General features: G+C 58.1%; 2 protein-coding genes across 2 annotated transcripts in view; one reads left to right on the top strand and one right to left on the bottom strand.

The window, feature by feature from the left end:
- The first annotated feature begins 2,872 nt into the window (after positions 1-2,872).
- RREB1 (ras responsive element binding protein 1) lies at positions 2,873-25,553 on the top strand. The gene is given in 15 exon segments (XM_049764941.1): positions 2,873-2,955; positions 3,690-3,900; positions 6,424-6,513; positions 7,032-7,195; positions 13,213-13,357; positions 13,936-14,069; positions 14,619-14,808; positions 15,086-16,850; positions 16,853-16,942; positions 16,945-17,519; positions 17,521-17,586; positions 17,588-17,783; positions 22,252-22,416; positions 24,005-24,748; positions 24,956-25,553. Coding segments are annotated over 14 exon segments (4,860 nt in total). The 5' UTR covers positions 2,873-2,955; positions 3,690-3,729; the 3' UTR covers positions 25,321-25,553.
- Positions 10,604-27,365, bottom strand: part of SLC35B3 (solute carrier family 35 member B3) — a 301,880-nt gene continuing 285,118 nt past the window's right edge. The window contains exon 9 of the mRNA XM_049765005.1: positions 10,604-10,710. Within this exon, the coding sequence (XP_049620962.1) occupies positions 10,709-10,710 (2 nt within the window). The 3' untranslated portion in view covers positions 10,604-10,708. The remainder of the gene's footprint in view (positions 10,711-27,365) is intronic.

Here is a 27,365-nt window from a genome sequence, read left to right as displayed (position 1 = left end):
CCCATCCCGCTGTTCCACCATCAGCTTCCACCCCCTATTAAGGAGCGTTCTTGGACACCTGCTCTGAAGATGCGGCATCTGTGGTGGAATTAGGGCATTCTCCCCTCCAGCATTCCCTCACAGGAGGAGGCTGGACTCTGGCCTCTGGCTGCAGACAAGGTGTGCTGAGGAGCTCTGGGGTCGGCGCCAGGGGCTGACCCCCAGGCCAGGCCAGTGACCCCACAAGCTGCAAGAATGAGTGGGCTGCGTAGTGGTCAGTGGAGATAAAGCCACACTGTTGGAGGGGCCCCACTCCCACACGGAGCTGCCTAGGGCAGATAAAGACCCCGGCCCTTATCAAAGTCTCTCCCCTGGGCAGGGGGCACAAGAGGGCGGCACTCTGGGTCTCAGCCACTGGGTCCCCCATGTCTGACCCTGCATCCTGAGCGGGACAGAACCAAGCCCTGCCCTCATACTGCTCTGATGGGGAATGAGGCTCATGTGTGCTCAGTTCTCCCCTGTCCCTCCTACATGGCCTGTGGGCGCTGCCACTGAGATGTTTCTCTGAGAGCAAGCCCCTTGCTGGCTGTGTTGGGCTGTTGGCAAGAACTTCCCTATTTCCAAGCGTCACTGTTCTCAGACTCAGAAACGGTGGGCCCTGTTCTTTGTCATGGCTCTGGCTTCCTGGACATTGGGGGATACATGGCTATGACCCCTCCCACCCTGAACAGGACCCCCATCTGGGAGAGGTGGGCAGGGACAGGGCTGGCTCGGGCTGCCTCACCCGCACCCAGGGAGGCCCAACTGTGGTAAAGACCCCACTTTGTGCCTAAAGCTGAGAGAGGGTTAGAACAGCTGCACAGGACCTGCAGAAAGGAGCAGAGCCTGGATACAGGCTGACAGGGCAGGGCAGCACTGACAGGGCAGGGCAGCACGTGAGATCAGGGCTGTCTGCTCATTCCTGAGCACTGGGTGGAGGGGGTTGTCCTCTTGCCCAAACTACCTTTCCCCAGGAGGTCCAGACCAGGCTTTGAGTGCTTGCCCTGTCTGCACGTCAAGGGAAGCTCTGCTCCCCTCTGAGGTCTGAGACTCGCCACCCCCGTTCCCTACAGGTTCCTACACATCCAGGAGGATGTGTGTCTCCGGACTGCCCCCACCATGGCCCATGGCCAGGCCCTGCCAGTTTTCTCATGGTCCCGGTGGGCTGCATGGTTATTGAGGCAGCGAGAGGGAGTGGGAGAGGGCACCTAGCACCCTTGCATCATCCTGGTTGTGAGATGCTGGATCCCCTTAAGGTGTCCCTGCACCTCTGAGACTCCAGACCCCACAGCGAATGGATTCATCTCTGGGAGCCTGGGCCCTCTATCCAACTCCTCCCAACCCACCGTCACCACTGCAGGAGCAGCACCAGATAAGGGATTTGGGCAGCTCACAGCCCTGCATGCATTAAGTAATTTCTGTCAGATTTGGGGTGAGATCTGCGCCCCAGGGCAGTGGGTTCGTGTTCTGGTTTTGCTGGAATGTTGATCTGGACATGGGGTCCCTGGCACATCCAAGGACCCCTGGAGCCAGCTGCTGCCCCCCCCCCACACACACACACATACACACACACACCTTGAGGGATGAGCATGAGAGCCAGGCAGGGAGCAAGAAAGTAAGAAGGAAAACAGAATAGGGCCTGAAACCTGGTGGCAGCAGGTGGGCACCGCAGGCAGTAACTTCTTGTAGTTGGAGACCCCCCCCCCCCCGGTGAGCCCCCTGAGGAGGGCCAGTGTCCTTGAGGAGTCAGCCTGTGGCCTGCAGCTTCCTTCTCTGCCCCTTCCCTATCTCTCATCTTTGCCTCTGACCTGCTCACTCACCTCCTGACTCGCAGCATTGTCTCTTATCTCTGGGAGGGCCTGTCCTCTGTCTCCTGTCCCCCTCCTCACTGCAGGCACAGCTTCAGCACTTTCATCCTGCTCTAGTCCCCTTCATCCTGCCTGTCTTGAGGACCCTACCTCCCCTCTTCCTTGAGCAAGACTGGGGGCCAGTGGGCTGGGACGTGTCATGTGGTATTGCTAGGAGTGTGGCTCATGACCAGGGCCTGTATCTGCCCTGGGGTACCCACGTCTCTACCTGACTCTGGGGTACCTGTGTCTGTCCCTGACTCTAGGAGCCTGCTTCTATCTATGAAGGAGGAGGAAGGGGTTTGGGCCTGTGGGCTTTTGTGGGTGAGTCAATGCCTCCCCCCTTCCAGGACATAGAATCTGGTCCTCCTATCTGGGAAATTTGTGCATAGCCCAGATACCCCTGAGGACAGTGTGGGGTCCCCAAGGGGGTCTTCATTTCACCATACCCCCACCAGAGGTAGTTTTCTACAAATGCAGTGATGAGGGAGGGTGACATGGGCATTGGGGGGCCCGGGGATAAATGAGCCTTGGAAGCAACTTTGGCCCCTCCTCATTCCTCCCACACCCATCATGATCCAGCTTTGTCTGCTGTGCCCTTGGTATTGCCTGCAGTCCTTCCCATCAAGATGCAGGCATGGTCGAGTGATGTCGGAGAGGGACCCCGAGAGTGTCCCCAGCACTAAGACACCTTGTCTCCCTCTTACAGGCTATTGAGCTACTCAGCTGACTCGTGACGCTGCCACAGGCAGCCCAGGGTGGACAGGTCAGTGCTCCAAGTTCCTGGTTCATTCTTTTGGGTGCATGGGGTGGGGGTGTTCCTGGGACCCAGGTTGGGGCTCAGGCTGAGCAGGAAGGAAATTGTGGCCTATGGAAATGAGGGTGTCGAAGGTGAATGCTGCATGGCCTTGGGGCTGCTGGGGTCAGTGGTTTGGGACCTTGGAAGGCATGGGGTCAGGGTGGATGCATTGACAGGACATTGCTGACACCTCATCTTTCCTTCCCCTGCAGTGTCCACCCAGGGAAGACAGAAGCACATAGACCGTCCCTGGACCGGTCTCAGTCCTTAAGGGGACCCAAGAAAATGGAGGTGATTCTAGGGGCTATCATCTGCTAATTCTCCCAGATAAAACCGATTGATGTTGGTCTAAAATTGGGTTTTTAGGCCAGAGGTATGTCACAGTTGTAAGTTGCTTATTGTACATGGATTTGATCTGAATTCAATCCCCAGCACAGAATAGGGTCCCCAAACCTCACCAGGAGTGAGCCCTGAGTGCAGAACCAGGAGTGAGTTCTTAGCAGAGTCAAGAGTGAGGCTTGAGCAGAGCCAAGAAGGATCCCTGAGCACAGAACCAGGAGTGAGCAGTGAGCACCACTGGGCGTGATCCCAAACTGGAAAATAGCATCAATGAAACAAATAAAAGTGGGTTTCTTCCCCTCATGGTTGTGTGCACCAGGCCTGCATCCATCTGCTGGTAGGTCCTGCAGCTGAGGGTGGGTGAGCCCTGGGTTTCAACCTGGTGTTGGGAAGCAGTTGGGCTGAACCCTAAGACAAGTGCAGGAAGGAGGAATCTGACCCTGGTGAGCCTGGACTGACCTGGTGACCCCCTGAGTGAGGGTCAGAGGTCATCCTGGGAAGAAGCAGGTCTGTCCCCGTTTGATCGTTCATGTATGTACGACTGTGTATATGTGTGTGTGTGTGTGGCCCAGAACTCTGTCATGTCATAAAGCGAAGACAGTGTACATACAAGGTCAACAGGAGAGGAAGGGCGGGGCCTACCCTGGGACACTCCCGTGAGCATATCGTCTGCTTCTGGTCTGCAGCTAGACGGCTGAGGTCCCCGAAAGCACGACACTTGTCCCGATGGCGTCCAGCTCGCCAGCCGGTATGGAGGGGTCCGACTTGTCTTCCATCAACACCATGATGTCCGCTGTCATGGCTGTAGGGAAAGTGGCAGAGAATGGTGGGAGTCCCCCACCCATCAAGTCTCCCTCGAAAGCTCCAGGACCAAACCGGATTGGCAGGAGGAACCAGGTGAGCACCTGGACACTGGGAGGTGGTTGGGTGGGTGACTTCAGTCTCTGGGGACTGACACTCCCACCCCTGCTTCTCAGAGGAGCCTTGGGTCCACATGAGCAGAGCTGTGTGCAAACTACCCTGTCTACTAGCCCCTACATGTGTACACACACTCAGATATATACACACGTGCACACGCAGACCACACACTTAAGCATATACACATATACACGGGCACACACAGACCCACATACCTGCACACACAGACACCCCACACCTACACACATACCTGGACATAGTCCCATACACTAGCACACACACCTGCACGCAGCCCATGGGTCTCAGTACTGTGTGCACAGCTCATGATGTGAGCATGTTTCTAGGGGAGGGTAGAACCTTTCCCAGACCCTCTGTTGGCCTCCTGCTGGCATCGAAGGAGTTCTGTCCCCCCTGAGACAAGTCCTCCGTGCTCTCTGGGTGCCTTCAGAGCTTCACAGCAACCTGCAAAGAGCAGGGGCCGGAGTCTGGGTGACACCTCAAAGTGTTAGTCTGCTGGGTTCAGGGGGGTGGTATCCTTGGTGGGAGAGGCTGCTTTTTGGGGTCACTGTGGGAGGGGCCTGGAGAAGCCACTGGGGTTTCTGCTGTGTTGGCCGCAAGGTTGGGGTGAGGAGGGGGTATGGCCTCCCCTCCTGACTCCCCCTGAACCTCGAAGGGTCTGTCATTCCCAAGCAGGTCGTGTGGGTTGGGCTGGGTACTGACCTTCCTCTCTCTCCTGTCTCTGCTGCCTCCTGCACGGGCACCTGAGGCCTGGCCCGGCACGAGCTCCAAGAACAGGTTCTCTCTCTTTCTCTCTCTGTCTCTCTTACTTGCCTGTGCATCTGTCCATCTTTCCTGTGTCTCCCCCATCCCCGACCCCTGACATCGCACGCCCAAGTCTGGGACAGACACCCACCATCCCACTGCAGGCCACACCAAAAATTCATGCCAGGGGCCACAATCCTGTCTGTGCTCACCACCCCGTGACCCAGGGGCTCAAGGTGGACCCAGTTCACCCCCCTCACCTGGAGCATTGCCCGAGGCCTCACTGCCCGATCCAGCCTGGATTAGCTGCTGTTGCCGCTGACAGGGGCACCAGCACCTCGTCAGGCCAGAGTTAGCGCCTTAGCCGTGCTGGCGTCTGTCAGCACCCGCTGTCAGTTCTCAGGGCAGGAGGCCCAGTCTGCCCTGCTCCAGGCGGGAACTCCCTGCAGCGCTGCACACTGGCTGGGCTTGGGGTTTGGGGTCTTGTTTTCCCCCACAAGCAGGATCATCTTTCTGTGGGATTTAAGTTCTGGAGGCTGCCACCTAGTGGTGCTCAGGGGCTGCTCCCAGCTCAGTGCTCCAGGAGCCTTGGTGCTGGGGCTGGAACTGGCCTCCCACAGGTGCTCAGTGTACTCACTGAGGCAAAGAAGCCCCAAAAGGTTGGCACTGGCCCAGTGTGTCAGGGATAAACCTGAGACCTTGTTTTTTTGTTGGTCTGGGGTGCTGCATATGTGCCCTGCAGCCATATATTTGTGTTTGGGGGCTGAGTGAGGACTGGCCTCCACCTGAATGTGACAGCACAGGAAACTGGGGTCACTGGTGAGCACTGGCTGGTAAGTGAGCCTGACTTGGGCCAAGTTCCTTTGCACCCCTCCCCCAATTGCATGTCCCCTCTGTCCTCATCGGGGGCTCAGGAGCCTCCCAGCGGGAGGGACCCTGCACCCCCATCTGCATGGCCCCTATGTCTTGTGAATGAGGGTGGGGAGACACTTTCTTGTCGTTGTCTGCACCCTATTTTCTTGTTCAGAAACAGGGTCCAAACCAGTGACTGCAAGATAGCTCTGATTAGGTTCATTGTGCAGGAGAAACTCAAGTGGGGATGGGGAGAGGGGGGATGGCCACCCTGGCTTGTCTGGGCCCCACAGCACTCATTGACTAGGTCTCGAAGGCCCCCCACCCAGCATCTCCTGGGAGCTTGAGAGATACACACATTTGTGGGGTTCAGGTCTACTCCCGGGTTCCTGACAGCTCCTTGCAGTTTGCTAGTAGCTGGATGCTGAGAGTCAAGAGCCATGGCCCCTTGTTCCCCAAAATGGTCAGGGAGGTTCCACGGCCCACCTCCATGGCTGGCCGCTGGAAGGAGTGGACAAGGATGTGGGTCAGAGGAAGAGCTGGATGCCCCTGCGTAGCCGCAAACCCTTCCCTTCTGCTGAGTGATTGATGAGCAGATACTGACCACCAGGGCAAGGGACACAGCACAGCAGAGTGACACAGGGTCACACAGCATAGAGGTCACACAGGACAGACAGGGACAGGGTGGCTACCCTCCAGAGGGTTTGTCCTGAGGTGTCCGCTGTCCGAGGGGAGAATCCACTGACTGGCGACCATGACCTGGGGCCACAGCGTGACATGCCTGGACAGCCACATCCTGGGGTAGGCGAGCCATTGAGGAAAGGGAGGCCCTGAGGACTCGTCTACATGGTCCTGAGCTTGACTCAGACTCTGATGCTCTCTCTGCAGGAGACGAAGGAGGAGAAATCATCCTACAGCTGCCCGTTGTGTGAGAAGCTCTGTAGCACCCAGCACCAGCTCACCATGCACATCCGCCAGGTGTGTGTGTGTGTGTGTGTGTGCGTGCGTGCACCATGCATTTCTGCCATGTGTGTGCATACATGCTGTGTGTACGTATGCAGTACCAACTCACTATGCACATCTGCTGGGTGTGTGTATTTGCGTATTTGCGTGTGTGTATCTATGTGCAGTACTAGCTGACCATGCATGTTAAAACAAGCGCATGTGTATATATGTGTACTTGTACAACACCCATTCACCGCACATACCCGGCAGGTATGTGTCTGTCCACCCTAGCTGTTAGTATGTGTTAATGACTTTGTGCGTGCGTGCGTGCGTTGGGGGGGTCTGAGGTGGATACTACCTTGCAACCCTTCAGTCAGGCACAGCTTGGTGACAAGCAGGTGCCACTCTGTCTGGTTTTAGGCGATAACATGTCTTCAGCTGTCAGAACTGAATGCTACAACCCAGGCCCTTGGATGTACCCTAGGACCTAGGGGTATCCAGGCAGAGATTAACTCCCTCAGAGCCCTGACAGTGCTCCTTTGCTCCAACAGCACAACACGGACACAGGCGGGGCTGATCACTCCTGCAGCATCTGCGGCAAGTCACTCAGCTCTGCGAGCTCCCTGGACCGCCACATGCTGGTGCACTCAGGCGAACGGCCCTACAAGTGCACCGTGTGTGGTCAGTCTTTCACCACCAATGGCAACATGCACAGGTGGGTGGCCGGGGACCCCCACCGCGGGGCTATCTAGTGACTCAGTGCCCATCCTGGCTGGGCCAGGCCTTTGGGCTCTGAAGCTGCCAGCTGTGTGTGGCCTGCACCGACCAGCATTTGCACTTGATTCTTCTGTGTTTGTGTGTGGCCATGGGTCTCTCAGGCTGTGCTTGTGAAAGTCAGAGTATCTTTGAGGTCTTGAGGCTACTGCACCGTCCAGAGGTGCCCAGGGACCCACATCCCTCTTCCTCTGAGTTGATTAGACCGTTTCCAGAACACCGTTGTGTCCAAATTTCTCTGTACCCCAGGCAAGTAGGCAGCTTCCAGGTCTGCCTCTGCCTTTTCTGCAGCTGTGCCCGGCCGCAGGCTCCAGGTATGGAAAACGATTTGACTTCTCTCACTGAGCCATCTTGTTGCCGTTCACTAAGTATGTGGGAGGGAGGGCAGGTGTGAGGATTTATTTCCACATTTTGGTTCTGTTTCATGAATTTCTGTGGCCTTTCTCCTATGGCCTGCTGGGGAGAGTAGGATTGTGTGTGATTTAGGGGGTGAGGGGCCCACCGGTAAATCTCTTGTGAACTGTGTTACACATTCGGCACATGGTCCTAAAGATGTGATGTTCTTGGGCCCTGCAGTGCCAAGAACACTTGAGTCACTTCTGGGGAACTTCCTAGCTTCACCCAGTGGTGCTCAGGGGACTGCGTGGTACCAGGAATCAAACCTGAGCAGGTGGTTGCTAGGTGTCAGCCCTAAGCACTGTCTGCCACGCATAAGGAGGTAGATTCATGGGGGCTGTGACTTCTCCGACTCAAAAGAGTCCTGCCCATTGTACTGCACCATCCTGATTCTTTCATCTGTGTAGGAATTTGAGCACCAGCTTGTCAGGGTTGGGGGAGAGATGTGGGCCAAAGCACAGGGATTGCAAGACACCCAGACCTTCCTACACTCTTGTGAATGGCACATTGTCTGCCTCTATCTCCACTCTGTGTCCCAGGCCAGCTCTGTGCTCTGCCTCTTCCATTCAGGCTCCTGTCCTGGCACTACAGCCTGACCTCAGGCTCTTCTTGTCCTGAGAATGGTGCAGCTCTTCATTGGTGCTGCCTTTTGGGATGCTCTCCGTGGCCTCCATCTGTCGAGGACCCTGTGCTAGGACAGTTCTGCCTTCCTCTTCCTTGCTGGCATCCCTCCAGTCCTAGTGGAAACAGCCTCACACCTGGCTCTCAAGAAAGCACCCCCTTCTCCCTGGAGTGTAGGTTTTCATAAACATGGCAGGGGCTCTCAAGGGCTCCCATCTGAATGCCGATCTGCTGCAGAGCCCAGTTCAGACTCACCCGTAGTCTGACCTGTTGGGCTGGACACGCTCTGTTCCCCAACCACTCACTTCCCAGATCACTTACTGTTCCCCGATCACTCACTTCCTGGATCTCTCTGTTTCCTGATCACTCACCTATGGAATCACTCTGTTCCCTGCTCACTCGAACTTCCTGGATCATTTACTGTTCCCGTACTGCTTCTTGGATCACTTACACTTCCAGATCATCTACCTGGCACTCATTCATCGTTCCCTGGATCTGCTGTTCCTCAAATCTCTGACCCTAGCTCATAGCTGTGGCCGCCTGCCCTACAGTGTGCTTCCCTGCCCCGGGGCTGTGTCTGTGTGCAATATGTCAGGTGGGGAGACTGAAGCCCATGTAGACCATACTGACCCTCCTTGAATGGAGACTGGGTAGGATGCCCTTCTTGCTGTGAGCTAGCGAATGTAGACTACACTGGCAGAAATGGGTCTATCAACAGTCCACAGCACTGCCTTCCCCACAGTCTGTCCTTTGGCTGTTTGCCTGTTTCGTTCTGTATTGGGCTTCAGCCATGGCTTCCCAGTCAGACATGCTCCTCGGAGGGGACAGTGTCGCCTGCCCCCTTGTTTTCCAGGAGCATTTAATGCCCTAGGATACTTTTCTGTGAAAGAGGAGATGGGGAAAAAGCCCTGCTGGGCTGGGCACAGGCTTTGTAGCCTGAGTTGGATCCTGAAACTGCTCAATGAGCCCAGAAGGGAAGCGCACCAGGCAGTAGTGCCCCCTGCTTCCACCCAGTGTGATAGCTTTCCCTCTAAGAGGTGGGCTTAGGTGAGGGGCCCTGTTGGGAGCAGGTCCTGTAGGCCTTTGGAGTGGAGCTCACGGGGCATCCCCATTTCTGAGCTCATTTGGAGCTCTAGGGCAACTTTGAGGGGAGGGGTGAGTCCCCAAGCCGCTAGTCAGATCCCTTTAAGGATCGGAGTTTCCCTTCTCTGGGGCTGGAACTTTGTTCTTTTTTTTTCGGGTGAGCATCACAACAGGTGATGCTCAGGGCTTACTCCCGGTTATGCGCTCAGAAATCGCTCCTGGCTTGGGGGACCATATGGGACGCCGGTCTGTCCTGGGTCAGCCTCGTGCAAGGCAAATGCCCTACTGCTGCGCCACCGCTCTGGCCTCTGGAACTTCATTCTTCAGCCAGAGAAAACCCTTAAAGAGTGGGACAGCTGTTGCACACGGGCCACTGGGACTGCCCCCGGGAAGCCCCAACTTCCCCAGGAGCAGACAAGCTTCACGGGGGACACATGACCACAATTCGACTGGGTTTCACCACCGAGACGTCATCACCAGCTTCCTTCATGGCCCTGTGCATGTGTATCCTGTGTCTCTAGAAGCCTGTGACCCGCTTCTCAGTTGGGGGCCCTGTGGGGCTCCCATGCAGCATCTGTATTGGGGGTACATTGTTGTGTCTTTTTTGCTTTTGAGCAGCGCTCAGGACTTGCTTTTGGCTCTGCACTCAGGGATCACTCCTGGTAGTGCTCAGGGCACCATGTGGGGTGCTGGGGATTGAACCCAGGTTTAATGCCATGATGGAGACTGTCAGAGGGAACCCAGTGCTCTATCTCTGTTGCCTTCACTTCTCCCCTTACTGGAGAAACATACCTTGCACGTAGCCAACTCAGTTCCCTCTCTGGCTCTATAGACTGGCCCCCAGAGAAATGTGCCCTCTAGAAGCCCAGGCTTGCATCCATCCTCTCAAGCATTCCCACACTAGCATCACCCTGGACTCTCTGTCTCCCTTTCAGCTGCTTTTTTCCAGGCTTCCTAACTGGCTTCCAGGCTGACTACCTCCCTCTGGTGATGTTCCTGCTGCTGCTTCTTCTTTGATGATACGGAGTTGCTGATGCTGAACCCAATGCTGTATCTCTGATGATGATGGCTCTCTCCTCTGCTTCTCTCTCTCACTCTCCTTCTTATCCCCTCTCTCTCCCCTGTACCCTCTAGGACAGGGGTCTCAAACTCGTGGCCCCCGGGCCGTTTGCAGCCCTCCATACAACATTTTGTGGCCCTGCCCTAGAGGAATTTTTGTTTGTTTGTTTTAGTTGTTTGGGTCCACCCCCCAATGTTCAAGGCTTACTACTGACTTTGCACTCAAGGATCGCCCCAACTTTGCCTCCTGCATCCCCCAGGTAAATTGAGTTTGAGACCCCTGCTCTAGGTAGACTCCTCTTACCTGCCCATTCCAGGTGTGGGCAGTTCTGATCGTTCAAGTGGGATTGATGAGTTGGGGGAGGTGATACCCACACCCCCCTAGGAAGAGGAAAAGATAATTTGCGACAACCCCCCCCCCCCCGCGTGCGCAACTGTTTCTAGGTTGTTTGTTTTTTTTTTTTTTTTTTTTTTTTTTTTTTGGTTTTTGGGCCACACCCAGCAGCGGTGCTCAGGGGTTATTCCTGGCTGTCTGCTCAGAAATAGCTCCTGGCAGGCACAGGGGACCCTATGGGACACCAGGATTCGAACCAACCACCTTTGGTTCTGGATCGGCTGCTTGCAAGGCAAACACTGTTGTGCTATCTCTCCGGGCCCTGTAAATAGTATCTTTATTAAAAAAAATTTAACCTGCGAAACAAAAATATATAAAATAATTTGTGCTGATTTTTCAATCAGAGGTGATATCTGGACTAATGGCTACAATGAGCACGTTTTGCAATGCATAGCTTTTCGAAGTGGGATTTGAAGCAGGACACAGCAACTCTCAGCTCCAGAGACATACAGAGACATAAACACGGGGCTTAGCTTGTTATGACAGTGTGTGCCGAGGTCAAACGTGCCCCCCTTTACGGAGCCTCGTGCCCCCCCCCCCCCCGGGGGGATGCGCCCCACTATTTGAGAACCACTGCTGTAGGCCCTGTGTCCCAGACAGCCTGATTGTGCCATGGTGGGCGGAGGGAGATGGGGCTGTGTGGGGCACTGTCATTGGCGGATAAGAGACAGGCTGGGCCAGGTATGCCCTGACTCTGAGACTGGTGGGTTTCTCTCTGCTGGGCGGACTCATGCCTTCTACCAGACTGAGCTCCCCAGACCCACGAACATCCCGGAACCGCTGGTTCCCGTGGCACTCCATCTCTTTCTGCCCTGGGGGAAAGGTGCCACACTGCTTCTCTCACGCTGCCAGGTCTCGCCTCTTGCTTGCCTGCACTTGAACCACCTGGTGAGGAGCTGAAGTAGCGCAGGGCGCCCTCTCCTGCCCGTGCAAGGCTGCGGATCTGGGCACCTGGGCGCAGACGCAGCCCCGTTCCCCTTTGTCTGAGCACAACCTGTCCAACCTGTTTGCACCCAACAAGCTGTAGCGAGCAGCCTCCAGCCGAGCCCACTCACTGTCTACGCGAGTGCTGATGCGTGTGAGAGGCTGCTTGTGCGCACACACAAGCACGTCCCTGACACCACCCCTCATGACCTTGAAGTCCGTGCCGGAGCACGAATCCAGCGCCCACCCCTCCCAGACTCTGCGGCCCACTTTGCTCTCCTCACCACAACCCTGCCGCTGCTACCGCCAACTGTGAGCACCCACACTGGCTCTCGAGCTTGGTGTGGGGTGGTTGCCAGTGTGTGCCTCAACACGTGCTCTGTGCAAGATGGTCCAAGCCCTTGTGGCCCCATGTCCCTTCCACATGCCAGATGTCCAGGCGAGGACCCTGCTACTGGAGGTCAGCAAGCAGAGGCGCCCCTGCTGGACTTGGCGTTCTGATAGATAGAAAAGCGTGAGTCATCCCATCTTACAGGATTGACCTCGTTCACTGTGAACCCCTGTTCTTTCCATCAATTCTCAGTGCCCAGAGACTGGGGAAGGTGGTGCCAGCAGGTAGCAGGAAGGCAGCCCCATTATTCCTGGCAGGGGTCCAGTTCTCAGGCCATGGAGAGCACACTGGGGAGGCCACGGGCCCCTCACCATGAGTATGGGTCTTCCGGTGAGGAATGGGGACCTGGACTGCAGGAGTGGGGGGCGAAGCTTGACTGCAGATGATGTGGATCTGGACACAGAGATGGGTACCCGTGGTGTCCCGCCGCCTTCCCTGTAGGGTATGTGGATCCCATTCCAGTCTGCATGAGCAGAAACCAATCACTGTCCCAGAAAAACAGTGAATTGGGTAGTCGCTGGTGTGTGAGTGCCTGTTTACACGCTGGTTGGATCATGTGCTCCATGCAGGCTGCTTTATTCTCTGTTCATATGCTAGGTGGGGGCTGTGCCAGACCTTGCTGAGAGAGTAAGCAGCCTCTCTGTCCCCACCAACTGTAAAGCTTAAAGCCAGTTTTCTTCCACAGTTTTGCTGGGAGCAGGCAGAGCTCTGCCCCAGAGAACCTGCTCTTCGGACCAACCATCTGCAGCAGGCTCCATGCCCTGTCTGCACCTGCCTCCGTTTACCTAGGATGGTTTGTTGAGGGTGGTGGAGTTAGGAATGGGGACCGTAGCTGCGATGACTTTCTTCCCTGTGCACTGGGGACCTCAAGCAGACACAAACACTGACTCGTAGTGATGCTTGAAGAGCTCACCTGGGCATGACCCTTGCTGTGTTCCTGTCATCTGTGCTCGGCACAGAGCTGTAGGTTTCAAAGAAGGTCGCTGTGTGAACCTGACCCGCAGCTCCTTTCCTTGAGACGAGCAGTCCGGAAACTCCGTGTGCCCATAGGCTCTGCTAACCTGTGTGTGTGCGTGTGTGTGCTCTATAGACACATGAAAATCCATGAGAAGGACCCAAGCGGAGCTACAGCATCAGCGCCACCCTCCCCTCTGAAGCGCAGGAGACTATCCTCCAAGAGGAAGTTGAGTCATGACACTGAGTCTGAGAAGGAAGACCTGGCACCCATCAAGAAGGTGCGTGCTCAGCACCCGCAGGCCTCTGTGTCCCGTGAACTTGCTAGCACCTACCCAGGCTGAGTTCTTCCTCTTTTTGCAATGGTGCTCTGTGGCATAGGGGCCCAGTGTGGCCCACACTGTCTTCAGGGTCACTGTGCTCGCTCCTTTATCCAGACAGAAGGGAGCTGCACGGACCAGGAGGAGCCCTGTTCTCATGCTGTTATGGCCAGTGCCTGTGGACCCAGGATGATGGGGGGATATTCTCTAGTAGATGTATGGGTGGGAAGGTGGGTGCTTGGTGTTAGGGTGGATGGAAGGATGGATGATGGGTGGGTGGATAGAAGTCTGTCTGGAAATGGATGGATGAGTGTGTGAATGGGTTAGGGGCTACTGGATAGATGGATGGATGAGTGGCATGTGTGGGTGGGGAAGTGGATTAGTAGATAGTGGTCAGGTGGATGAATGTGGGATGCTAGGTCAGTGGACGGTGACTAAGAAGTGCAGGGCAGCAGTATGAATGCCTCTGGTACAAGGTGACTCTCCGGGGCAAAAGCCCCCGAGGTACTCCTTGCTGATTGGCCAGTGTCCCCTTGCAGATGGTGGATGATGGTTCAGGGGACTTGGAGAAGACAGGTGATGAGCTCTTCCACTGCCCCATATGCTTCAAGGAGTTTGCCTGCAGATACAGCTTAGAGAGCCACGTGGAGGCACACTCAGAGAACCCGCTCAGGTAAGAGGGCAGATGGAGCCAGGAACAGGATGAGGGAGCTCGGCGTGACGGGTAGGGGCAAGGGTGGCCACGGACATGTCTTTCCACACGGTCACGGTTTCTAAGTCAGAGCCTTCCCATGGAGGGGCATGCTGGTGCTTCTGTCAGAGCAGAGCTGGGACAAGGGTAGTGACCCCCGCGGTGCGGTTGGGCTGGGCCATGGTAGGGTCCAACACGTGGCTCTCATGACTGTCCTAGTTGGGGACATGTGGTCAGGCCAGCCAAGCAGGAGGGCCGCAGGAGGACCTTTCCCTCGCAGCGTTCACTGGCCAGGGCTCAACTTCTCTCTCCGTGGCTGATGTGGGAGGCCACGGAAGATGCGCCTGGCAGTAACGGTCCAGCTAGGGCCATGCCACACATGAGTGCGATGCTCTGCAGTTTGTGCGGAAACGTGGGTCCTTCGGGGTCAAGCTTGGGGGGTGGGGTCAGGTCATGACCTCTGACCCTTCAGGCAGACTTGCTGGGGTCAGGACAGCCACCTCTACTCACTGCCTGGCTCTCCCCACACAGGTGTGATGTGTGCTGCGTAACTTTCCGCACGCATCGGGGGCTGCTGCGCCACAATGCGCTGGTGCACAAGCAGCTGCCGCGTGATGCCTCCGGGCGCCCATTCATCCAGAACAACCCAGCCATCCCTGCCGGTTTCCACGACCTGGGATTCACCGACTTCTCCTGCCGCAAGTTCCCACGCATCTCCCAGGTGCGGCCACCCACTGCAGCGGCGTCCCCGTGCCCTCTGCTGCCACCGCCAGCTCCTGTTGCACCCCACCCCACCCCCAGCCCACACTGGTCCCCTCCGGCCCCTGCTGTTCTTTCCGCCCTGGCGCTAGAATCCTGAGGACCCCTGCAGCCCCGAACCTGTGCAGTTCTGCTTCGGGTCGCAGTTGCCGATGTTCCTTCACCTTCACATCAAGAGGGGGGCGCCCTGGGGGCTGCCTCGCCCCTCTAACCGGCGGTCTTTCCCTGCCCTTCCGCAGGCTTGGTGCGAGACCAACCTTCGCCGCTGCATCAGCGAGCAGCACCGCTGCGTGTGCGACACGTGTGACAAGGCCTTCCCCATGCCCGCAGCGCTTGCCCTGCACGTGCAGACCCACAACGTGCCCGCCCCAGCCTGCAGCCCGCCCGGGGACTCCGGCGACCAGAAGCTCTTCCTGGCGCTGCTGGGCCTTCAGCACATCCAAGAGGCAGGGCCGGCCCCTGCCGAGGAGCCACCGCCGGACGACAACCAAGCCATCCAGCAGCAGGCACTGCGGGGCCCGATGCCCCCCGAGCCGGGCTGCCCCGCCGTGCTGGGGCTGTCGGCTACGGCCGTGGGGACCCCACTGGCCGTGCTGCCCTTCCAGAGGGGCTTCCTCCTCCAGCCCGACAGCAGCATCGTGGTGAAGCCGGTCTCCGGCGAGTCGGCCGTGGAGCTGGCCGACATCCAGCAGATCCTGCAGATGGCCGCCGCGGCGCCCCCTCACCTCAACCTCCCTCCGCTGGCCAAGGCGCCCGCCGCGCCCCTGCAGACCGTCTTCAGGCACATGCCCCCGCTGAAGCCAAAGCCCCTGGCCGCTCCGCGCACGGTGGTGGCCGCCTCCACGCCGCCCCCGCTGGTCAGCGCCCAGCAGAATTCCCCCGGCTGCACCAGCCCCAGCCTGCCCCCGCCGCCCCTCAAGCTGCTCAGGGGCGCCGTGGAGGCCGCCTCGCAGGCCCACCTGCTGCAGTCCAAGTCGGGGGCGCCCGGCACGCCCCTCTTCCTGCCAGCCCCGCGCGCGGCCGAGACGCACACGCGCCTGGAGCAGGACAGCCTGCTGGAGGCGCTGCTGCCCCTGGGCGTGGAGGCCCAGATCAAGCAGGAGGCCGCGGTGACCGAGGCCGACCTCCAGGCCCTCATGGCGGGGCCGGGCGGCAGGAAGGCGCCGGCCGTGCGCAAGGTGCTGTACCCCTGCCGCTTCTGCGACCAGGTGTTCGCCTTCTCGGGCGTGCTGCGCGCGCACGTGCGCTCGCACCTGGGCATCTCCCCGTACCAGTGCAACATCTGCGACTACATCGCGGCCGACAAGGCGGCGCTCATCCGCCACCTGCGCACGCACAGCGGCGAGCGGCCCTACGTCTGCCGCCTCTGCCAGTACCCCTTCACCGTCAAGGCCAACTGCGAGCGCCACCTGCGCAAGAAGCACCTCAAGGCCACGCGCAAGGACATCGAGAAGAACATCGAGTACGTGAGCGGCGGCGCCGCCGCCGAGCTGGTGGACGCCTTCTGCGCGCCCGACACCGTGTGCCGCCTGTGCGGCCAGGACCTGCGGCACCACCGCGCGCTGCGCGTGCACATGCGCACCCACTGCGCGCGCGCGGGGCCGCGGCCGCCGCGCAAGCCCTTCGAGTGCCGCGAGTGCCGCGCCGCCTTCGCCGCGCGCCGCAACTGCGTGCACCACGTGCTCAAGCAGCACGCGCACGTCCCCGAGGGCGACGTCGACGCCTACGTGCTGGCCGCCGACGCCGCCGGGCCGGGCCCCGCGCCCCGCGCCGAGCGCAAGGCCCTGGCCGCCTTCCTGGAGCCGCACAACGGCTTCCTGCACGCGCCCGGCGCCGCCGCCGCCGCCCCCGCCCCCGCCCCGGGGCCTCGCGTGGCCGTGAAGCTGGAGCCGGCCGGCGGCTGCCCGGCGCAGCTCAGCGAGCCCCTGGACTTCTCCCAGAAGGGCCTGGCGCTGGTGCGCGTCAAGCAGGAGAGCCCGGGCGTCTTCCTCGGCGCCGGGGCCGCCCCCCTACGACGGCTCCCTGGAGCCCCATCGACCTGTCCGTCCCCAAGCACTTCCGCGCAGAGGACAAGGAGCCCGCGGCCCTCGCCGAGGCCGGGAAGCTCGCGCCGGAAGCGGACGGCCCCCGATGCCGCCGGCGCCGGCCGTGACCGTGGTGCCCAGCGGTCTCCCGGAGAAGCCCGAGACCCCGGGCAGCCCCTCGGCGGCCTCCGCCCCGGACCCCGGCCACACGCAGGCGCTGCGGGGCCCCGTCCGCCTGGCCGTGCCCATCTACTCGGCGGCGCTGCTCGGCGGCGGCCCCGCCTTGCTGCGGCCCCTGCGCCCCAAGCCCCCCCTGCTCCTGCCGAAGCCCCCCGCGTCCGACGAGCTTCCCCCGCTGGCCTCCATCGCCCAGATCATCTCGTCCGTGTCCTCGGCCCCCACCTTGCTCAGAGCCAAGGCGGTCGAGCCGGGGCCGGGGCTGGCCGCCACGGACAGCGCGGGATGGCCCCAAGGTGGCGGCTGCCCCGGCCGATACCGAGCAGCCCCCACCGAGTGCAGCGACGCGCCCCCCGCGGCCGACAGCCCGGAACCCACGTCGCCCCCTGAGTCGGGGCCCGCGGGCCCTGTCCAAGAAGAAAGGACGGAATGCGAAGCGCTGCGGAGCCGGCCCCGGGCACCCAGTGGCGAGGGCGCTGGACCTGGACTCGAGTGGCGAGTTTGCCAGCGTGGAGAAGATGTTGGCCACGACGGACAGCCCACCGCTTCACCCCGTTTCTGCAGAGTGCTCAGGACGGGGCCTCCACCAGGATACCAGCAGCACAGAGCAATCCGGCACCCCTGAGGAGAAGGGCCAGCGGGGCCCTGGCTGCCCGCAGAGGCTCACCTGCCCCCCACTGCCCACGCGTCTTCCCCTGGGCCAGCTCCCTGCAGCGGCACTTGCTTACACACACAGGTAGGCACCAGGCGAGGTGGTCATACTGGAGGTCTGTCCTCTGTAGACGGTTGTCTGTGCTGTGGGGTTCGATCTGTAGAGGGTGGTCTGTGCCACGGGGCCAACTGTGGCGGTGTCACTCCAGAGGATAGTCCATACTGTGTGGGGCCCGTTGTGGGGCGTCCACCGTGGAGGTCAGTTCATGCTGTGGAGGGTCCATGGAAGGGGTGTCCACTCTGCAGAGGGTGCTCTTTGCACTCCCATCACTCGGCTCACAGTAGACTGCCTGGGGCCAGAGAGTTCATGCGGACACCATAAGCAAGTGTGTAGCCCACTGGATCCTGTGGGGACAGTAGGGACAGGCTTCCCTTGCAGACCAGAGCCTCCATGTCCTCATCCCAGTATCTTTCATGCCCTGAGCAACAGACTTGGGCCACCCAGAAGTGACAAGGTCAGAGGTGGCCTCAAGGCCCTATTCTCAGGCCAAACTCTAGAACTGATCAGGGAAGTGGGCTGGAGGCCGGTGTGTACTATCTGATGTGGCCGGAAGTCCAGGGGTCTCAGTGCCTGCCTTGGTCAATATTATTTGGGTGTCCCAGGCCTCACGTAAGCTGCCACTGTGCCCCCTTCCACCTGGCAGCTGAAGGAGTGTCAAATGGGGATGTGGGAGATGGAGCTGGGAAGGTGCCTTTGTCCCTGAACTTCTGGGGGTCCTGGGAGGGGCCTGGCTGGGAGGACAAGGGAACAGGTGGGAGGAGTAGGCAGTTCTGCCTCAGCTGAGGACAGGCCATAGGAGGTTTAGGGCCGTCCTACTCAGGGTTGGGGACAGTGTCTGGCTCCACCTGGCTGGGGTGTTGGCTGATTCTGCACCTGATGTGCCACCTGAGGTTGATCAGACGTAGCAGGAGGTAAGAGCAGAGCCCAGCATGGTGCGTTCAGGTAGATGCCTGATGGTGAGGACAGTCTGGATAGCAGATCTTGTTGGCTGTGCTACAGACAGTCCACACAGTTCCTGGTGCAAGTGACTCTTAGGACATTGTTCAAGTTAATGTCTCTGGCCACCTGAAACAGTGGCCGGCATCCTAAGGAAGGGGCTGGTGTCATCATACAGGAATACTGTTCCCAGAGATGTGGGGGGCTGCAGCCTATGACCGCGTGACCTGGACTTGTGGTGTAGGGAGACTGTCCACTATGGTCAGGATCAGGTCCTATGGCCACCCCTCCCCAGACCAGACCTCACTGAGTGTCAAGTGACCGTTGGGGCCGGCTGCCATGAGCTTTACCAACAACCCCACAAAGGACATCAGTCCTGTCACCTGTGGGGTCATCCCCAGGCTATTCCATCAGAGACCCCTTGGACTCGGGTCCTCACAGATCTCACCACAGCACCCTGCTGGCCCTGCCCCTCAGACACTGTGCTTGGTCCGTGGTCCACAACCCCTCCTCAGTGGCATCAAAAATGCGTGAGGTGCAGCACCCTGGGAGTCTCGGACTCAAGGTCACCGTGGCTGGCATTGGTGGTTGGCCACAAGAGTGACCTGCCCTGCCATCTGCCATCTGTAGGACACCCCCGCCCGCCTGCAGTCCTAGTGCCCCACACAGGAGAAGGGCCAGGATACCCAATCCTGAGTCTTTCTCACTTGAGGAGCTTTTTGATTGCGTCACAGTCACGCAATCCCTGCTGGCTCATTTGGTCTCATGGAGCCCCTCCTGGCAGCATCTACCCCACTGGCAGATGGTCCCTTCACTGCGGTCTAGCATCGGATCGGGCCCCTCTGCTGCAAACTTTTTGGGTGTGCGGGCGGGCACCTTCACCTCTGGCATCAATTTTGGTCCTGCTATTTCCCAGGGTCTTCTCTGATGGTGCAGGGCCACACTGGCACACAGTACAATGTCCCACCTTTGTGCCCATGGCCCTGTGGGGACAAAATGGATGCGAACACAAGGGTTGTGCAACCATGAGCTAGGGTTGTTCCTGCTGCTGGCTCTGCCGTCCACCACACAGTGGGGGCTTTGGAGATGAGCTAACTGTTTGTGTCTCCATCTCAGCTGACTGACATGCTCGGTACACATGCAACCTTCCTGACTTCCTGGCGAGGCAGACCCCCATACCAAAACCCTGCCCTCACACCAGCTAGGGTCACAGTATGGCTTCTGCAGGGCCCATAGGGAGCTGAGCCTAGGTTGTGCTGGATTCTGGACAGGCACCTTGTATCTGAATCCAGCTTCTCCTTGCTAGGACCCCTCCTCTCACCTCCATCATTCCCAGTCCCTGCCGGTTTGTGCTTGGGGCCCATGGTGCTCCGCCTTGAGATCTCATCTCCGCAGTTTCTTTAGGAGCAGCTATTCCCTACCCTGGACAGGAGGATGATCCATTTGTACTGGGAAGGTCTCTTCCGCCCAGGCACATGGACAGGGGCACCATGTAACTGCCTGATTGCCCACATCCCACTTATCTGATGGGACTTGGAGAAGTGCTGTGAGGGGGTGCTTGGGTCGGGGGGCCAGTTCCCACACAGGCAGTCCCTGGAGGCAATGGCACATCAGGTTCTGCATGATTGTGGCAGTGAGAACCAACTTGTCTGGCCCATGTCCCATGGCTGTCCGGCCCTGGTGTGATAGAGCTGTCTTTTCTCTTCTCTTCCTCTCTCTCTTCCTCTTCCTCTCTCTCTCTCTCTCTAATCTCTCTCTGGGGGGGGTATCACCAGAGAAGTGGGACCCTTCCCTCCTTCCCTGAGGCCTGTTGTGGGGAACATGAGCCCCCAGCCGAAAGAGTGGGGGGAAGAGAGAGAGAGTGAAAAGAGAAAGATAAGAAAGAGAAAAGAAGAAAGAAAGACAAAGAAGAAAGAGAGAAAGAAAGAAAGAAAGAAAAGATAAGAAGATGTAGAGAGAGAAAGAGAAGAAAGAAAGAAAGAAGAAAGAGAAAGAAAAGAAAGAAAGAAAGAAAGAAAGAAAGAAAGAAAGAAAGAAAGAAAGAAAGAAAGAAAGAAAGAAAGAAAAACAGACCGACCAAGTGTCAGAGAGAGAGGGAGGAAGGAAGGAAGGAAGGAAGGAAGGAAGGAAGGAAGGAAGGAAGGAAGGAAGGAAGGAAGGAAGGAAGGAAGGAAGAGAAAGAAAGGAAGGAAGGAAGAGAAAGGAAGGAAGAAAGAAACGAAAGAAAAAAAGAAAGAAATAAAGAAAGAAGAAAGAAAGAAAGAAAGAAAGAAAAAGAAAGAAAGAGAAAGAAAAGAAGAAGAGAAAGAAAGAAAAAAGAAAGAAAGGAAGAGAGAGAAAAGAAGAGAAGAAAGAAGAAAAAAACAGACCGACCAAGTGTCAGAGAGAGAGAGAGGAAGGAAGGAAGGAGAGAGAGAAAGAAGGAAGGAAGGATGGAAGGAAGGAAGGAGGGAAGGAAGGAAGGAAGGAAGAAGGAAGAAAGAAAGAGAGAAAGAGAGAAAGAAAGAAAGAAAGAAGAAAAGAAAGAAAGAAAAGAAAGAAAGAAAAGAAGAGAAGAAAGAAGAAAGAGAAAGGAGAAGAAAGAAAGAAAAGAAAAAGAAAGAAAGAAAGAAAGAAAGAAAGAAAAGAAAGAAAGAAGAAAGAAGAAAGAAAGAAAGAAAGAGAAAGAAAAGAAAGAAAGAAAGAAAGAAAAGAAAGAAAGAAGAAAGAAAGAAAGAAAGAAAGGAAAGAAAAAAAAAACAGACCGACCAAGTGTCAGGGCCATCAGCAGGCACTCCAGAGCAGATGCCCCATGGCTTCCATCCCCTGTCCCCTCCCTGCTGGGCTTGGTGACGGCCGTCCCCTCTGCACGCCAACTTCAGCTCGGATGCTGCATCTCTTGATGCTGGACTTCCATGCTGTGAATGGGAGATGGTGTGTATGGTGTTTATGCATGTACGAAAGTCGTGAACAAATGCACAAGGACATATGGTATCTCTGGGGGAGTAGTAAATGCATGTATATACCCGAGGGTTGTGAATGTAATGTGTGTATGTGGGGGGCTGTTTCAGTGCATGAAACATGACCTTCACTAGATGAAGATCTTTAGGTGCATTGGGGTTGTGTGTGCACTTGCATAGGAGAGTCTGTGCATGTGTGTGAGGGCAGCATGTTTGTATGGGGGTCCTTAGTGTGTGTGTGCTTGTGTGTATGGCTGTAGGGGTTCTGTGTGTGTATGGAGTAAGTGCTGTCAGTGCTTAGGTGTGCATGTATGGGGGTTGTGAATGTGTGCGTGTGTATTTGTACGAGGCGTGTGTGTGCTCGTGTGCATGAGGTTATATGTGTGAATGCGTGTTGGAAGGCTGTGTCCTCGTGTGTATGTATGTGACTGTGCATGCCCAAGGGCTGTGTGTGTGCGTGTTCTTATGTGTACGTTGGACTCCTTCAGCATCTCGCTTCTGTTCTGAATCCACCTTTCCCGAGACGAACATCTCTTCCCTCTGCTCCCCGGCGCTGTTTCTTGCCGGTCCTGGCGATGCACATGGGTATGGGCGATCACAGTGTCTTGTCTCTGCAGGTCAGAAGCCCTTCCCCTGTCAGACTTGTGACGCCTTCTTTTCCACCAAGTCTAACTGCGAGCGGCACCAGCTGCGCAGACACGGACTCGGCGCCTGCTCCCCGAGGAGGAACGGGCTCCTGGCGCTGCCCGCAGAGGGCGAGGGCGCGGGTCCCGATAGCACAGGTAGCGCCTGGGCCACGGGGAGCTGCAAGAACGGCCCCTCCTGAGCCTGTGCCTGCTGGGCTCCATGGGCTCCTGCATGCGCCTCTGCTGGCTCCTGCATGCGCCTTTGCTGGATCTGAGCTTCCTCCCTGCCTCGTGCTTCTGCTGTCCCGCTTCCTGCTGTTCCATGGCCCCACCTGTCCCCACCACTCATTTGCACCCATCTGCAGAGCTGGACGCTGCCCAGCCACCAAGGAGGCCCCGAGTCCCCTGTGTGGGTGACATATTGGTGGAAACTGGGCAGCCTAGTAAGAACAGCACTCCAGAATTATGACATGGGTTCTCCTTAGCCCCAGTGTGGGGTGACTCTGTCCAAGGCTCAACACCTGGGTTCATGTCCTTAGAACCCTCTGGAAGCCCAGAAGGTTAACTGGGGCAGGACAAGGTCCAGTTCTGCCCCAAACAATCCCCCACCCCATTTCCGTTGGCTCTCCTGTGTTCTCATCCCTGCTTGGGGGGACGTAAGGAAAACGTCCAGCTCGGCTCCGAGTATGGGAAGGTTGCTTGTGAGGTGGGGAGAACTTTCAGAAGACTGTGGGCCAAGGCTGTCTGTGAGGGGGGATGTGTCTCAAGCCTTCAAGCCTGTGAATGAACAAGGAGTACTGTAGCACCGCACCTCCATCTTGATCTCCCCATAGTGTGGTTTCCCCAAGGAATCCCAGCCACCCCATTTGCTGGGGCCACTATCCCTTAACTCCTGAGCAGCCCTCTGCCCCAGGATTGAAAGGAGAGCGAGGTCCTAGGTTCTTAGAGTATGCAGATGGGACCTGGCCCCCCAGAGTTCATGCCCCTCTAGGCAGAGGAACTGAGTTTGGGATCATCCCCTGTGCTCCCCTGTGATCCATCTCAAAGCTTCTTTCAAACCCTCCGAAGTTAACTCAGAAATTGGCCATATGTGCTTAGATTTCTGGGGAGACTCAGCCAGAGGCTTCTGTACAGGTGCGGGACCAGCCTCCCATGTGGCAGGGCTCAGGCCAGGTCACACCTTTCCACACCCTTGGGTCCTCCCTGGAAATGCATATGGGTGGGACCTGTGCTGGTCGTCACCGAGGGGGTCATGGTGGTTGCTGCACCTGGCAGTGGAGCTGGGACCTCGGCCCACGTGGGCTCAGAGCCTCGGTTCCCCCTGAGATGTCCCTCCCAGGCATCTGGGGGCTCTGGGGTAGATGGGACACCTGGCACATGGACTGGACTGGGGCTTCAGCCCCTGTACCTCCTGTCCCAGGGACAGGCATCTGGTGTCTGCATCTGGCTGTCAACCCTGGGTTGCAATGGGGGTAGGGGGATACCTTTGTTCCCACTGGTTGGGTTTTTGCTTACAGGTCTCTTCCTTGACCCTGGGTCTGGGGTACTCTGCTCTCCTGTCCCATGTCTGTGACTGCCCAGCTTCTCTAGCCCCAGATTCAACACCCCCAGCAGGGCAGGGGCAAGGAAAGCCAGGGCCCAACTCCTGGCTTCACCTCCACCGGGCTACAGGGTCCTGTCCTCCTTCACCAGCTATGCATGGTCCTGGCTGAGGGGCTGAGCCCTTCTGTGCTTATCCCCACAGACAGCCAGTCGGACACCGAGACACTGGTCACCACAGGAGGCTTGGCGTTGGACCTCACGTCCCGGGAGAAGGAGCCACTGCCCAGCCCAGAGGCAGGAGGATGCCATGCTGAGGAGGACGAGGAGGAAGTGGAGGAGGAAGAGGAGGAGGATGGGGAGGACGAGCCAGCCGGGGAGAGCACGGGAGCCGGAGAGGGGTGTGGAGCAGAAAGCAGGGATGTGGATGGCCCTGAGTCGGACACTGTCAGCAACAAGAGCCTGGACCTGAACCTGGCCAGCACACTGATGGGCTTCAAGCTGGGTGCAGGCCAGCCCGAGCAGAAGCAAGCCTGCGGTGTGTGCGGGAAGACCTTCAAGTTTCTGGGGACCCTGAGCCGGCACCGCAAGGCCCATGAGCACGGGGATGCTCAGGATGAAGTGCCGGGCACAGGCCAGGCCCACCAGGGGTCCCCTGCCCCTGTCCCCGAGCCCAAGGAGCTGCCCAACGAGCCCCTAGAGACGTCAGCCAGCAGGGAGGCCTCGGCCGAGAAGCAGAGTGGGGAGGGGGACGGCCCCTCAGATGGGGAGGCTGAGCGGGCAGCAGAGAGGAATGAGGGCGAGTGTGGGGCGCCCCTTGGGGCAGGAGCAGCTGGAGGTGCGGGTAGCGCAGCCAGCAAGGCGGACAAGAGGAAGAAGGTCTGCAGTGTGTGCAGCAAGCGTTTCTGGTCTCTGCAGGACCTCACCCGCCACATGCGCTCCCACACAGGTGAGGTTGGGCCCAGGGGGCAGGAGGGGGGACGGTGACTGTTCAGGATTCCAGTGACTGCGCGCGAATGACATGCGTGTCTACAAATATGTATGCATATTTGTATAAATGCAAATGCTCATGCAGTTGTCACATTGCTCCTGGGCCACTGCCACAAAAGGGCACTGGCACTGGCGAGCCAAGCTGATCCCTTCCTCTGCCTCACAGGAGAGCGGCCCTACAAGTGCCAAACGTGCGCTCGCACCTTCACGCTGAAGCACAGCCTCGTGCGGCACCAGCGCGTGCACCAGAAGGCCCGGCACTCCCGGCCCCAGGGCAAGGACAGTGATCGCGACGAAGTGGCCGGGGACGACAGTGGCAGTGAGTCCACGCACAGCGGCACTCACCCCCCATCGGAGAGCGAGACCCCTGGCCCGCAGGAGGATGGGGCTGGCCGGACAACGGGAGGCAGCCAGTCAGAGTTGGACGGGGCCCAGCCCGAGAGCCCAGCACCGGCACCCGAGCTGCAGGAGCTGCAGGGCAAGAGGCCCGGCCCCTCTCCAGACGCCTCGCCACCCCCAGGGCTGGACTGAGCCCTGCACCCTGCCCCAGCACAAAACCAGCGCCACTGGCCACCCCTCGGTGCCTTCTCGCCCATCCCCACCGGTGTGGCCGTCTCCGTGGATTGTGGGGAAGCCCTGTCCACATCAGCATCACCACAACCGTCCGGTGAGCCTGTCCCCGCTGTCCTGTCTCAGGAGTGTCTGCTCTGAGCTGCATGGGGTCATCACTGCCCATAACTGGAAGACGACAACGACGATGATGATGATGATGATGATGATGATGATGATGATGTGAATTCACCGCTGTACCAATTGTGGGTGACCGTGGGGCCCAAGCGCCGCCCAAAGTCCCCTCAGCATGCGGTTCAGGAAGGGGCCCCCCTGGTTCCAGCCAAAATCTGGACACATCACCTCTGTGGTCCCGACTCTGCCCCCACCCCCAGCAGGCACCGGTCTGGCTCCCCGGGACCTCGCTGCCCTTGGGTCTATGTATTGTTATTATTGTTATTATTATTATTATTATTATTATTAATATTACTGCTACTGTGGAGCCCACCTGCTGGGCTCTGCAGTCAGCAGAAACAAATGGGCAATATTTGTCCCGAGACCCATGTTTCCGGGTCCCCTTAGCTCTGCTCTCGCTTCCCCTGGCCCTGGGGCTGAGGGCCTTACTGTACTCAGACAAGCCTTTCTTCCAGCCGGCTGGGCCTTCCCGTCTTCCTGGCACTCGCGGTGCTGCTGTCTGGGGCCAGGGCAGCTGGGCAGGGGCGGACAGCCCGGCCCCTGTGCCCGCCCCAAACGGCCCCCGCACGGAGGACCCAAACCCTACTGTAGCTGAGCCCCAGGGCCCTCCCGGCTCGCCCACTTCTCCCCTCACCATGCCAAGCCTGGAGGCCGGGGTGTGGCTTGGCGGGAACGGGTCCGGGGCTTCCAGGGCACAGCTGAGCTCACTCTCTGTCCTTAACTTGGGTGAACATGAATCAAGTTCCCCACCCAGTCCCTGCTCCCCACAATCGATGATGATTGTTATTTGCATTATTATTATTATTATTATTATTATTATTTGGGATTTCTTGTGTTCTCCTCTGTGCATCTCTCCACACTAATGCTCGTGCCAGAGGGGGCCTGGGCCGAGCCTGTCCCCCCCCCTTGGCGAGCCGTAGCAGGGACCTCGCTGTGATTGAAAGCTTTACTTGGCGCTGAAGAGCGCAGCCCCCCGCCCACCCCACCCCCATATGAAACTGTGAAATTTGTGATTGTTTCAACTCCGGGTGAATCAAAGCGTAGTTTGCATGTCCAGCTAATATGTTTCTATACATTTTGTTTGATTCTCTTTCTCCTCCTCTCAGGGCTTTTACAAAAAATTATATATATATTATATATATGTGGATCTTCTGAAAAGGTTTTTGAGGTGCAAGTTTTCTCCCCTTTGATCTGTGGACAGTGGCTAGACTTGATCACTACATGATGCTCCAAGCTGCACCATGCCACCAACCCCTCAAGGCTGTCCCCGGCCTGCGCCTGCGGGAGCAGCCTACAGGGCCACACTGGGCCCTTCTCCCTCCTGCAGGGAGCTGAGCGCCGCCTAGGACCTGTCTTCTCCCACAGGCACCCGTGCCCACTTGGGGGTGCCGCACACACAGGGACATGCGGTCTGATACCGGCCTCTGCTCTGTCTGCAGCTTCCGGTGCACAGTAGAGGCTGTTGTTCTGTATCAAACATCGAAGCAATAAATGTTCTATTTTGAAAGTGGCCGTGCGCATCCTCCACTGTCACCGTGTTGGGGGTGTGGGGCTGGTGTCTGGTCAGGAGGGGTCAGGCTGCTTGGAGCAAAGGGAGATGTAGGACAAGAATGGACACCTGACACGGAGCGTGGCATCTAACTGGATCTGGGCTTCCAGGCCCTTGCTTCCTGAATGACCCCTGCCCTGTTAGATTGGTGCCTATGCCAAGGGTGTGTGGGAATGCAGGTGCCTGTAGGTGCTTGTGGGGTTCCATATGCAAATTTCCCCCTGGACCCCTGACTCAAGGAGGGTAGGGTAGCACATTGGGTCAGCAGAGAACCCCAGGCTGG

This window comes from Suncus etruscus, chromosome 18, assembly GCF_024139225.1.
Source record: "Suncus etruscus isolate mSunEtr1 chromosome 18, mSunEtr1.pri.cur, whole genome shotgun sequence".
Classification (NCBI taxonomy): Eukaryota; Metazoa; Chordata; class Mammalia; order Eulipotyphla; family Soricidae; genus Suncus; species Suncus etruscus.
The sequence above is the reverse complement of the archived record's forward strand: the minus strand, read 5'-3'. Positions and strand labels throughout refer to the sequence as shown.